Source organism: Panthera tigris, chromosome D2 (assembly GCF_018350195.1).
Source record: "Panthera tigris isolate Pti1 chromosome D2, P.tigris_Pti1_mat1.1, whole genome shotgun sequence".
NCBI lineage: Eukaryota > Metazoa > Chordata > Mammalia > Carnivora > Felidae > Panthera > Panthera tigris.
Window position 1 is genome coordinate 75,194,645 of NC_056670.1, and position 14,266 is coordinate 75,208,910.

Genomic DNA, 14,266 nt, shown 5'->3' on the forward strand with positions numbered 1-14,266 from the left:
GGGAGAGAGAATCTTAAGCAGGTTCCACGATCAGTGAAGGGCCCGACCCGGGGCTCGATCCCACAATCTTGGGATTATGACCTGACCTGAAACCAAAAGTTGGACGCTTAGCCGATTTAGCCACCCAAGTGCCCCTTCGTGACGATGAAGCACATCGCAAATTTTAAACACCCGAACACTGAATGCTTTATCCTGTTCTCAGGCAGCTTCTCTTCTGGGTCTTGAAATGCTAAAGTGTCCCACAACGGGAGAGAGAAATACAAGCAAAGTCAGGTGATAAAACGTATCTTTTAAGCTCCACAGAATTCGTTCCAAAGAGATTTTTGAAAAATAAAGCGGCATTTAATTCCAGTGAGGGTACTATGTCCGGTTTCCTGGTGATTCACGTAGAGGTAACAATCCTGTGAGGTCCAGTGTGTAGGCAAAGGACAAGGGAGTTCCGAAGCCCAGAGTTCCAGGCTGTCTTACCCAAGTGGGACGCCAGGAGGACACAGTTGACCGTAACGGTTTTCTACCAGGAGGAAGTGGGATCTTTTCCCCACACGTCACAGGGGAAGAGTCTTACAATCCATGAAAAACAACCCCAAGTACTGGTCATTTGGGAAGTTTTATTTATTTGAAAGAGGGTTTTCCTTTCAGGGGAACTCTTCTGCAAAATCAAGCAAATCATGTACTTCTTTGGTAAATTACAGTTCACATTGGCACAGTAATCACAGGGTAACTAATCTACTCTCTTGAATTTTATTCTCACAGATCCAGTTGAGTGTTCGTTTCATTTCTAAAACTTTAAGGAAGTCTAGTCTACCAGTTATAAAAATGAAAACCAGTTAGAATTCTAAATATAAACATTATTTACATTAGTTTATAAAAATAGATTTGAGTTTAGGAAAAGTTAAACAACTAGTAATTTTCACTTCAGTTAAGCATAACGAATTCCTTGGTTTTCAAGGCAGACCCTGTTTCCTTGTTTAGCTGTGTCAATTTGGAGGGGGGGGCAGACTTCGGGAATTCTTGAACTGGTCTCTCGCATTTCCCACTGTGTAAGTTGCTGCCTAAGAAAACCATCTTTATACGTTACCACTGATGGCTTCTAGCAAAAGTGATGGTCTAAACTTGCCAAACCTTTCTGATACCACAATTTCCCTACTACACTGTACTAAACTTTCTGTTAGTTTAAAAACTCTCATGTTACAACTGTAATGGGTCTGGGACAAACTTACCATAGCTTTATCAGGTATTCCTGGACTAGCAGATAATGTTAGTTGAACTAACTCATCTGGAACTAATGGAGAAACTTAGATAAAAGTTCAAAATCCAATACAATCATCAAAGCCACTAAATGACCATTAGGAAAACAATTTAAAACTTTATTTTCTACAGAAGGCATCTTTTTAAAAGTTAACTGTTTGCTCTCTTCAGATCTGGGCAAGATAGCCTATCCCAGGCCAGCAGCGTTCCCCTAAACAAACCCCATGAAACAGTGGTTCCCAAATGCACCGGGGTGAAATGAGAAAAATAAGGACAATGTAGTGTTTTGTTGTTTTTGAAAAAGCTGTGTTTATTCCATTTCAAGGACTGTCCTTCGGAGACTGTCCTTTTAGGAAGAAACAAATGGCAATACAGGGGTTTCTTTCAGATTACTTGGCAAAACCTATTGGCAACCCTGTCCCCCAAATTTTTGGAAACATTACTGGTCCATGAAATCCAAAAGTCTGGGAACCACTGCCACGTAAAAAGACTAATTTTGTAGGTTATTAACAACTGTTAAATGGGGGGGGGGGGAATCTGTGGCCAAATGTTTGGGAAATGATACTGCAGAATCTCACACGGTCGTGTGAATTAATGGCAAGTACACCCCACTCCCCAAACCTGGACCACTAGCCACGTTCAGACCCACCGTTAATTGGAAAGATGTAAAAATCTGAAGCGAACGACCCTTCTGACTTTGGAATTCCAACAATTCTCTTCAAATGAAGTTGACATGAGCATTTCAACAGAGTCTGGCCTATGACTTAGCTGAAACTAAGGAAATGGTATAATCGGCAACATTATCAATATTAAACTTTTAATATCAAATACATTTTTGTACATTGTTACTAATTTATATAATTATAAAACAATCAAAAGCTCCATAAAATCAGTAAGGTAAAAGCCCTTACTGAATATTATATAAACTTCAGATGTTACCAGGCTTGATTTCAGGAAAAGTCATTGGTTTTTGATACAAATTATCTACAAAACAATGTGGTATAAATGGCATTTGAATTTTACAATAATGTGGCTACAACTTGCCCACTACTCTCATAAGTGTCAGATCTTTAAAGTTCATTTCCGTTCACACATTTCTGCTGTTGAAGCCTGGTTCTTCTTAAAGACTCTAGCTGCTTTGCTCTTAGCCATCGTTCCCTAGACAGCGTTGTCTGACCGGCGCTGAGAGACAGAAACCTGGAATGAAACACAGAAATAGATGGAAGTCTAGACTTGGGGCAGCCTCTAGTTCTCTTTCCTTCTCTCTCTCTTTTTTTAAAGAACCTAGGAATCCTGGGTTAGAGGTCAAGACCATCTGTTAGCTACACGGCAGTCAAGAGCCCAGTTAGACTTCCACAGAGGGATCTCTGAAGCTTAGAGCCAAAGAGCAAGCCCGTCCCACCGCAGTGGTCACTTGCCAAACGATCCCCCTCGCTAAGCACTTTCGCAAGGTGTTCTAAAGGAAGAACATCTTCCATTTGTAGAAATCCGCCTCTGTTACTCCCCCCAGTCGGGAGGTTCGTACACGGCTTACTAAACAAAGAAGCAATTCACGGACACATCATTCCTCACCGGGCAACGATGAGCAACTGGTGGAGGTCGTCCGCGGTGATGCTCTGAGGGTCATTCTTGCGCATTTCCACAAAGTCATCTTCGACCGCCTGTATCGAGAGAGGAAGCGGACTTTAAGACGACTGCTTCTGGAAAAGCGACACGCATTCCGCAGGGAAAGCGAGAGTAACACGGGCCACCGGCCCCGATTCTGAGGCCGCGGAGACCAGAAGGTAGCGGACAGAGGAGCACACGTCGCACGCGGGGCTGTCGCTGCTGACGGAACCGGGGCCCGGCAAGGCAGACGTCCCGGTCGGCAGTGTGCGTGGCCTACGGGGAAGAGTGACGTCACCACAGTGGCGGAGCGAGGACCTCTGAAAACTCTCTCCCCCGTTAAAGGGCACAAGGACGGGAGGAAACGATACGAAAATCTTCTTCGAGAGCTGAAAATTAACCAGAACACAGGGAGCATTTGTTCCAGAAAGACACAACACGAGGCTGTGAGTCACTGCAGCTTGCCTCAGCAGCCCTGACGAGGGAACTCTCGGCCACTGCCGGAGAGGGTCCTCTCAAAGCACCACACGGGAGAACGGTCGTGGTTTGACTGGCGGTTCCCCGGGAGAACCCACCTGCGAGGTGGTCTTCATTCAGCCTGACTCGGCCCGCCCAGTGTGAACAGCCTCTTCTCCCGGGGGGCTGACCAGAAACCACCAGAAGCCATTACCGCTCGTCCCGGCCGCCTCACGCGTCGGGTACTAGTCGGGGCAAATACGCGGTTAACCGAGACCCTTAAAAGAAAAACCTAGGAAATGAGAGGTTTTTCCTCCCAGAGCCCCCGGCGGACAGATCTAGCCCCATCTCCCCGGGAACGCAGAAGGCCCCGTGCGTGTACAGGGAGCGGGCTCCAGGCCATCCCCTCTGAGTAGCCTCTTCTGGGTGAGCAGAAGGAGAAGCGTAGGTCACCGTTGTGACCTGCATGGCTGAGAGCAGGAGGCCTGTCCACACAAGACCCACAGCCCTCGCTCAGCCTGAGACATGCATCTGAGGAAATTAAGTTTCTGTCCGATCACTGACTGACCGCTAAGCCACATGCCAAGAGCACACTTCACAGAATTCGCTCAGAAGTCGCCGAACGACACGCCACCACCCCCGGGGGGTGGGGGGGAGCAGCCCCCAGAGCAGGGCCAGCCGACGATGTAAAACCTCTGGTTTTCCAAACAAAACTGAGGAGACGGGGAAGGAAACAAGAACGTGCGGCGCCCTTCACTGGGAACAAAGAAGGCAACAAACTGTCTCCGAGGAAGCCGAAACGTCGGCCTCACCACGCAGACTTTAAATCCGCTATCTTAAATACATTCCAACCACCAGCGGAAACCACAGACAAAGAACTCAAAGAAGGGACGAGAACGTCTCCCCAGATAAAGAACCTCAACAGAGACAAATTCTTGCACAAAACAACCAAAACTGAAAATTCACTAGAAGCGAGGCTCCAGAGCAGCTCTGCGCCGCAGGCAGAAGAAAGTCTCTGCGAACGCGCGGGAAGGTCGAATGCGAATGTCCGGTCTGCGGAGGAGACGGTAAAACGAACGAATCCTCAGCGACCCGGGGGACCCGATTCCCCGTGCGAACACTCACATACGTACGGGCGTGTCGCGGCCAGAGGAGACAGAGGGGGGCAGAAAGAAACGTAAAGGAGTAACGGTCAAAACCTCACCAAATCTTTCTTTAGTATTTGTTTCGGAGAGAGCGCGAGGGGGGGAGGGGGGACAGGGGGACAGGGGCTCCGACGCGGCTCCGCGCTGACAGCGCAGTGCCCGACGCGGGGCTGGGCTCCCGAAGCGCAAGATGGCGACCCGAGAAGTCGTGCGCTCGACCGACCGAGCCACGCCGGGTGCCCCCAAAACCCACCAAGCCTCTTCAAGACTTTGCCAAGACGCCCCACGAAGGCCGGCCGCACAGGCTCCCGGGGCTCCTCGCCTAGACGCGCCCCAGCCGAGCTGTCCAGGGCCAGAGAGTGCCGAAGGCGCGGGGGCAAAAGGACTCCCCGTGCGCCGAGAAGCTTCTCCTCAGACCCTAGCGGGCTCGTCAGAGACCGCGGGCCCGGAAGGCAACCGGAGGAACCGGCAGGGCCGAAAGAAGTCTCTCAATCGAGAACTCCACGTCCGGCGGAGGTGGTCTCCGGGAGCGAAGCAGAAACGAAGACAGGCCCAGGGAAGCCGACCTGCCCCACGGGAGCCCGAGCGGGCTCTTCGGGCCGGAGCGGAAGGGACCCCGCACGGTGACTCGCGTCCACGCAAACGTCACCGGCGAAGGTGAGCACGCAGCTAAACACCAAAAGCGGGGTGCAGGTCTCTTGCCTCGGGACTTTTCTCCTCCGACTTCAAGACGAGCGCACACAGCACGAACTGTAAAAGCGCCGGCGGAGAGCCGGGCCCGAGGGTGTGACGTGCGCGACAATAAAGCACCGGGGGGACCGGGAACGGGGTTACAGTCGCCGTTTGGTACACGCTGCGACGGACCCCACACACACTGGGAGCCGCAGAACCCAGGACGGCTACTGGGAAGACCAACCGTAAAAACAAAGACGACACGGAAACCGCAACTGTATACAAGGGACGATTCCTCACGACACGACACGACACGACACGACACGACGCCGGAGAACGAGGGAACCAAGGGCACGGGGGCCCCGCAGGCACCACAGGGCGGTCACAGGACACGGGAGCCGACGCGACGGTCCGATTCCACACGGGGAAATCCCGTGTTCTGACCCAAACCCACCTTGGTGATTTCATCAGAAATGCTGTAATCCAGGAACCGCAAGAGGGTCAGATAAATGCGGAATTTGTTGAGCACGGACGGCAGCACCGCGGCCAGGAGGCTGTTGGTGTATTCCTCCATGTTGGGCGGGGCGAGCTGCGGCTGCAGGCGGATGTGGCAGTCGGCCTGCAAGGACAAAGGGCACAGTGCTTTCCGGGCTGCCACAGGGTCTGACGGTTCGGGGGGATGCGTCACCTTATCGGCCCCTGCACGTATCAGAAGATACTCTTTACTAATGGGGGAAGGGCACGTTGTGTTTTTGCGGGGCTTGGGGGGTTTTGAGAGCCAGCGAGCACGCACACATGCGAGCAGAGGTGAGGGGCAGGGGGAAGAGCGGACGGAGGGGGGCAGGAAGGGAGGGAGAGAGACCCGTAAGCAGGCTCCACTCCCAGAGCTCGACAAGGGGCTTGATCCTATAACCCTGGGATCGTGACCTGAGCCAAAATCGAGAGGCGGACGCTAAACTGACAGAGCCACCAAGGCGCCCTGGGAGGGGTGGGGGTGTCGCTTCCTAACACTGATTTACAAGCACGATGATTACCTCAGCAATACTCACTAAAGTTAGCCTTTGTTTGGTTACTTTTATTTCCTTAACAGTATCAGTATCAGTAAAAAGGGTATCAGTATAAAAAGGGAGCCCACCTCTAAAAAGCAGCCAATTAAAATGTTTTAGAGGTTTCCTCGTCCTGGAATAGGTACTGTTTCTTACCGATCTGCATTTCTAAAAACCACATAACGTAACACTTTCCCAGAGAAAACTTACTCCTGGGCAATTTCATTCTTCTCCAGAGGCAATTTCTCGTAAGTCACAGGTGAACATTAGTTTCCAGAGAAACGACATACCTTTTAAGCAACTGGGCATACTTTTCATCATTAAAAGATTCAGAATTAAAAGCTCTCTTCAGAAATCACGCTGATGATTTACCACAGCATTCCACCATAAGGCACAAAACTAATTACCATGTCATTGGGAACATTTTAAAAGCAGCTCTAAAATACTTCTCACAGTAGACGACAGAAAACAATGGGATCGAGGCAGCAAGAACAAAGGTCTAGATGTTAATCAGGCAATTTACAGACAGCTTCTCCTCTCCAGGCCTGGATGTGGGAGTTTCGGCTACCAAAAGCTTTCCCTTGCTTGTGCTGTGATCTGCCGATGCCCAGTTCTTCAGAGAGGTTTTCATCCCCCAGGCAGGAGCAAAATAACCAGTTCTCTCACGGACAATCAGCAGCCACAATTGTGAAACAAATTTAACTTACCAATAATAATAAGCAGTACCGAGAAAGAAAACAAAAATACAAATCCCATTCCAGCGTAACCTCCCTCCATCTCAGAACGACTCCTCTTACCGGGAGGAGTGATCTCCCCTCCGAAGTGATAAAAACATTAATATTGCAGGGGAACTCCATGTGGTGGTAACTGAAGTCATAATCCACTTTCTGCCAAGTTATTAGGTTGCTCAGGGCAGTCACATTATGAACACCTAGAAAATAAAAAAAATAATTTTTTGGTCATTTGATTTTAATCACCTAAACAAACTGGTTTTACGGACGCTGATTTTAAGACGTGAGGTTTCTACCTCTATAAAAAAAAGCGTTTGGGGCACCGTTCAACTAAATGTTCACTACGTTAACAGACACCACAGACAATGCCGGACAAACGTATTTTGGGGCCAAGATCCCCCACATCTACTCTGGCACCCGGCGTGCAACCAGGCCTAAGACAGGTTCCCAGTAAGTACGATCACTGTGTGTGGTGTCACAGGTCTGAAACGACAGAACTAAAACTATTTTATGCAGAGAAAGGAGGTGACTGAATTGCAGTGACTCTTAGACTCACCTTTGCCTTAAGCAGCCCCATCCACACTGCTTGTTCTACCTTTGCCTCCTGAACCCCCACCAGCAAAGTGCCTCCTCCAACCTCAGCTGAGCACGATCTGCTTTCTTGTGATTTTATAACATGTTCTGTGACTGAGGCCAGTTCAAACCATTCAACATAGTACTTTTTTTTTCAGGGATTCTGGGAAAAATAATTTTAAATTTCACATCGGGCAGTAAAAAACATCTTATTAGATCTTTTCTACCCTCTCCTTTTTAGCTAACAGATTACTGAAGGCAAAATCTCCTGCCTTCTCAGCTTTTAAAGAACTCCTCGCTACGTCCTTGTTCTGTCCTTGTACTATTTCCATTTCACGACACAAAACATAGCTGATGTACCCAATCTGTACCCTTACAGTACCCACAGCACGCAGATCATAGGGCAAGCCTTGACCTTAATTAAATGCTTGTGAAACGGGAGTCTGCCTTTTGTTCAGGGATTCTTTCAAAAGTCCTTACCAGGTCCGGCTTTCCCGGGAGGTCAGGGATGAAGGGGAGCATCCCCCGTCCATACCTGGTGTATCCAGCTGCCCCTGCTCCAGGAGAGTCTCATCGATCACAAGGGAAGTGTTGCTGGGGAGCTGGAGGAGCCCGCTGACGAGGCGGTTGGCTGCGTAGTCCTTGTGGGGGATGAATCTCAAATGGTTCATGTTCTCTATAGTCATCTGCAGGCGAAAAGACTACAAAGAGACACGTTTCACTGAGCAAGGAACGAAGTTTGCCTGTTTTAAGAAAATACACACGCGGGGTTAAACACCTGCCACACGTGTGTAAGAAAGAGCTTACCTCTGCAACCTCAGGGTGCAGTTTCACGGTTTCTTGAGCTCTCAGAAGCAAAACTAAGATCTACATCTTAAATAAGAATTTCACTGATTGTATGAGCTGCTTTATTCTCAACCGTTTTGTTTGGTATTCTTAATGACTGATTTCTATTTTACCAGTGAACAAAAAAACGACAGATGATTCCGATACATTTATCAAATATTCAGGAGCTTGACTTCTTTTACCTACCACGACCACATGCTAACAAAACAGAAAATACTTATTCAAGATGGGGAGAGAAAAGTTTAATTTTCCTCTGTGTGCCTCAAGTTAAAATCACATTCACTCATCAGGCTACCGCAGACCAGTGAACAAACAGCCCCGATAAATAAACACTGTGGAGCAAAGCGCACGGAGCGGGGACTGGGCCCTGCGGGTCGTGTACCCGCTGCACGCAGCCTCCTCGTCCCGTCTCAACACGCTTCAGTATCCGTTAGACCACATGCAGCCTCTCCTCCATCTCCCCGAGCCCACCAACACCCTCTGCACCCTGCTTCCACTCCAACCCCTCCTCCTGCTCCAGCCTCAGAAGAGGTAGGCGTGGATGGGGTGGAGACTGGGGTTGGGGAGAAGGGTGCTGAGGAAGAGAGAAACTTTCCGAGTTCAGAGGATTACGGTGTGCTGGCTCGGTGACTCAAAGAAAACGCGCAGGGGGCTGGAATACCAAAGACGGAAGCAAACAAGCCCTGAAGAAGCAGAGTCTGTCATTCACAAGGTGGCACAGAGCAGGTCTAGCTCCACGCAGGCATGAGGTCGCTATACTTAACCCGCTGTGGAAACCAAACAAGAGATGAACAAGGCAAGTGTTCAGAAAGAGTCTGGTGCTGGACATAAACCTAAGAGGAACAGTACGCAGTGGGATATGGTAGCGATAAAAGAGTAAAACCCGCAAACCCACTACAAAGTGATGCAAAATAAGAAGGAACCAAGAGGAAATCCCTCACCACTCTCACACCTTGAGTACCCAGCACAGACACCTTACAAAATACAATTCGTGCTTAGTATGTGCTCAGACTTCACCTCCTCCCCTTCTCCCCAGAACTCATTCTGCACCAGCCACACCGGCCTGTACTGGGCCTCCAACGTGCCAGGCACACTGCTGCCTCTCTCTGCCCAGGATGGACACCCTCCACCCCCGACAGAGCATCTGACTTGCTCCCACACTCGACCAAGTGTCTCCCTGAATTCCCTGAAGGCGGGACCTTCCCTGACCACTCGGATTACATTAGCAACTCCACCCTGGCCCAGCGCCCCCAAGACCCTTTCTCCTGGGCCATTACTGTTCTCCAGAGCACTTCAATGACATACTACCTACTTACTTAGTATCTACTGGTGTTCTACTACAATCTAAAATCTGACCGGTTCAGTAATTCCCAAAGTGTGGTCTAGGGAACTGCCTGGGAGTTGCTGACACCCTTTTATGGAGTCCACGAGGTCAAAATCACACATAGATGAAAGATCCATTCAACGTGCAAGAGAGACCAATGAATTTACTGTAGTGGAGAATGCAAGTTCACGGATGAGATTACAGATCCCACACCTGCAACCATCCTTCAAGAGAATATCCCGTAGGCAGTTTTGGTCTAGTATCAAAGAATATCCACAGGTATCCGAAAAGGCTATGAAAACAGTCCTTCCTTGGCCAACTACTTTTCTGTAAGGAGCCAGCTTTCTTTCATATACTTCAATCAAAGTGTCCTATTACACTAGACTGAATGCAGAAGCAGATTTGACAACCCAGCGATCTACTAATCCAGATATTAAAGAGACTGGCAAAAAACTGTGTCACTCTTATCGCTAACGGTTTTTGGTGTGAGAAAATAGCTATAGTTACAAAAATATTTTATGTTCCTATGTAACTGATTTATTTTTGTGAATTAGTATTTTAGCTTTTGATTTCTACTATGGTAAACTGATGACAAAAACAACCCAAATAAATTACACCTCTTTGAGTCCTCAATAATTTAAGAGTGCAAAGTGAGTCAAGGAGTGTGAGAAATGCTGGTCTATTTGGTCTACTGCTGCTTCCTGAGGGCCCAGAAGAGCGCTGACACTCGCCCTCAGCGAGCACAGTTAAACAAGCGGTCAGCACTGCCGGTCACACCACTACTCAGAAGCAACTCCCTCGTTCCCCACGGTGACGCTCGTTCTAGATGCCCTGGCAAACGAAGGCAGCTCGACTTTGCAAGCAAGAATTAAAACCGGGGCAATGGAGATAAAGATCTTTATTACCTCAGCTAAATGAATTATGCTCCTGTAATTTAGGTTCACTTAAAGATTTAAGATTTTTAACGTACACAAAGGATACCAAACTGCACAAACAGGCATCGACTGAGAGTACAATTTTAAGGAAGTTCCCTGCAATCGTGCTGTTAGATTTGCAGAAATATATGCTAAGGCAATAACAGAAAAGTGAAATGTTGAGGGGTGAATAGGTTTTAAATTCTGGAACTTAGCAGGCTTTGTTTCCCCTGAGTAAGATCTATTATAATCTCAAAGTTAAATACTTGGGTTGAATGAAAGACAATTAGATAAATTTTTCAAGTCTGCTTAGGTTTATAATAAATATTTATATTGATCTTACTGCTGGAACAAGATGTTGAATAATTCGGTATAAGTGTTCTGTGAAGCTACTATTCCGCGGGCAACCACTCAAGTTAACTGTGAATTTTCCCAGTGGAAGAACATCTCTTCTTGTATATCTAGAAAAAAAAGACACCAACCAATAAGATATTCAGGTCACTTCCTGATTTCCACCAAAGAGCAAACAAAGATCAGCACGGTATTGTCATTAAAAATAAAGCAGATTAGGGGTGCCTGGGTGGCTTAGTTGGTTAAGTGTCCAACTCTTGATTTCGGCTCAGGTCATGATGTCAGAGTTGTGGGTTTGAGCCTCGTGTCCACTTCAGCATTGACCTGACTGCACGGAACCTGCTTGGGTTCTCCCCTCTCTCCCCTTCTCTCTCAAGATAAATAAACTTAGAAAAAATAAATAAATAAAGCAGACTACTCTGATCGGTTCATTTATCAGAATGACAGCAATAAAAGTAGCAGGCAGAACCTAAGTGCTGATCAGGTGCTAGGGACTGTCCAGAGAGCTTAAATGCCTCATTTAGTCCCCACACACTCTAAGGTAGGTCATCTTCGCTGCACAGGTGAGAAATCTGAGACAGAAATCTGAAGTAACATGCCCAGAGCTCACACAGTCAGGAAGTGGGAGAGCTGGATTCAAACCTACAGTCTGGCTCCAGAATCTATGCACTCAACCATCACGTATGGCTGTCTGAAGTCGTATCCAAGGAAAGATTTATTGGAGTACAAAGATGTTTACTGCAATGAAAAACTAGGAAATCTAACACGTATGGAAACAGTACAACTGTCTATAAGGAAATACATACTGTGCAGCCATTGAAAAGTTTTATGAAGAATCACAAAGGGAAAATATTTAAGATATATTCAGTGATAAAACCAAGATGTAGATCTGTGTTAAGAATGCAATGGAGTATCTGTGTAGGGATATATCCAATCCATATGCAAACAAAAAGGACAAAATGGGGACGCCTGGGTGGTCAGTTAAGTGGCTGCTTTTGGCTCAGGTCACAATCTCATGGTTGGTGGGTTCGAATCCTGTGTCTGCTCTGTGCTATCACTGCAGAGCCTGCTTCAGATCCTCTGTCTCCCTTTCTCTCCGCCCCTCCCCTGCTCTCTCAAAAATAAACAAACATTAAAAAAAAAAAAAAAAAAAAAAAAAGATGAAATGGACATGAGCCAAGATGTGTTAACAGAGATCATTTCTGACTGGAGAGATTATAGATGACTTCCCGTTTCTTTACGCTCCTGAAACTTTGAAGACACACGTTACTTCTGAAATCAGGGAAGACACACGTACAGTGCTGTGCAAGGGAGAGGCGCTCACGTCCACAGACCAGTCAGAAGTGCACACACTGAACTGTGTGGAGCCCTGGATTGTATGAACAGAGAATGCAGGACCCAAAAAGAGTACAACAGCTCATTTTACTCATCAGCCAGGCTCTGTCTGACTGTCGCTCTTCTATTTACGGGAGACATAAACAAAAGGTTCAATGTGAAACGGAGAAAAGGAATTTGTCTGCCATCTGGTGTAACACTTGTTACATTGAACGAATAAAAACCATCTGATGATGAAGCTAATAAACTGTGACACACCAGTTAGCGGAGAAACCTTCCCGCTCTCTTCCACTTTCCACACCACCCCCAGCTGCCCTCAGCACCCGGGACGACCGCACTTACACTGTGGAGATGAGATGTAAGATAAGGTACTCGGCGGCCAGGCTGTCTCCCAGAAGGGCGTGCGTGAGGAAACCAAGCAGCTCTGCCCGGACCGGAGACAGTTCGGACATGAAACCGGAAATGACTGGAGAGGGGAGACCACATTTAGAACACACACGCAGCTCCTCTCGAGCATCTCAGGCTAAAAAAACTAAACAAACCCGAGTGGAACAGAGCACTATGGTCCATAGACAACTAATGTAGACTTAAAATATTGGTCACTAAGTGGTGCCAATCTTCAAAATAAGACAGCCTGTAAACTTTCGTTTGCTTCATTTTAATAAAGAGGATTAACACAGAGGAAAATGGGGCAGAGAAAGGGCGATTACTAGAGAAGCTCAACCTGAGGAGCGAGGACCTGACCAACTCAGCGCCACCGTGAGCACATGTCACAGGCAGCTCCCGACACACACAGGGGCTGACGGTCTGGGCCCCACGGCGTCAGCACTTACACTTACAGGTTTTGCTCTCCTCCTTGTTAAGGCAAGCAGGCAGTAAAGGATTGATGTGCTGCAACTTCTGGGCTAAAACCACATGGATTCTTGGCACTAACGAGGCAGGAGGACTGTGCACTCGCTGCTCTTCAGCCGTGTCTGTGCATTCCATTGGATCCAGGAGCGAAGAGGCATCCCTACGGAGACAGGATAAAGCTTCAATTCCCAGACACATCTCTGAAAATGAAATGAGAATTCAGGCCGAGAACGGTTCCACCTGTGTATCTCCTTAAAGAACAAAAAACAGCCCCTCACTCTAAATTGTCAGGTCACACGATTTCAGGCTAGTTAAGGTCGTAGGAGGCTATGGATTTATTCTTTGAGAACAAGAACATCTTTACTCAGTGTGCTGTAGCTGCAAATAACAGAACAGAGTATGTCACTGATAAGGCTGTTTCAAAACACAGATACTTTTAAGCTATCAGCTGAGACATGAAATACTTCGCAGCAGCATCTCAGCTACCCCCAAACTGGGGTCTTTTTCTCAAAAGCCATCAGGTATCTCTTACTCAGTGTGTGGAAGATCCACTCACCTCTATCCTAATTGCTCTTCCTAAATGTTATTCCTACACGACACCTCCCTTGAAGAGTAGTCAGGCAGTGAAAATAAAGTGTGAGTTTTTCAAATTTGCCAAATAAATGAGCAGACGATAGATTTGCTCTGATAGGATTGAAACAAAACACTAAAATGTTTTTAGAACTTCAGACTTTACAGGTTGCTCTAGAGTCCCCACTTCATACTGCTATCTCCCTCACACACAAGGACAATGACAACCCTTAGGTGACACGTACTGTGTGCTGGGCAGTGTTCTTCGCTGTGCACCAACACCCTCAGCTACAGAGAGGAAACCAAGCCACTGCAGCAATTAAGCCCAAGGCTGCACAGCCAGCAAATGGCCAAACCAGGCTGCCAGCCCAGCCCAAGCGATCCGGGTCTCTCTGTACACTGCGTGGCCTCAGCAAATGAAGTAACCGACGCAGGAAAAATCATCATAACCAGAAACAGCTGAGAAAAGTAATTTGCTATACTGTTATTACGGAAATGTTATTTAAGTTTAAAGTTCTTTAAAATTTTTTGTGCCTTTTTTTTTTTTTTTTAACAGTGAAAAGTTCTTTCTGTGGAGAAACCAAGATCAATGTCCAAT

General features: G+C 47.4%; 1 protein-coding gene across 3 annotated transcripts in view; it reads right to left on the minus strand.

Moving 5' to 3' along the window:
- Positions 1–594: 594 nt before the first annotated feature.
- LOC102963378 (minichromosome maintenance complex binding protein) overlaps positions 595–14,266 on the minus strand; it is a 47,441-nt gene continuing 33,769 nt past the window's right edge. For 2 of the 3 annotated variants that reach the window (XM_042959923.1, XM_042959925.1), the window contains exons 9-16: positions 13,080–13,258; positions 12,589–12,712; positions 10,904–11,021; positions 8,012–8,177; positions 6,970–7,103; positions 5,581–5,745; positions 2,821–2,909; positions 595–2,445 (exon numbers count right to left, since the gene is read on the minus strand). In XM_042959923.1, the coding sequence (XP_042815857.1) occupies positions 2,319–2,445; positions 2,821–2,909; positions 5,581–5,745; positions 6,970–7,103; positions 8,012–8,177; positions 10,904–11,021; positions 12,589–12,712; positions 13,080–13,258 (1,102 nt within the window). In that variant the 3' untranslated portion in view covers positions 595–2,318. The remainder of the gene's footprint in view (positions 2,446–2,820; positions 2,910–5,580; positions 5,746–6,969; positions 7,104–8,011; positions 8,178–10,903; positions 11,022–12,588; positions 12,713–13,079; positions 13,259–14,266) is intronic. The other variant, XM_042959924.1, reaches the window with a different exon arrangement.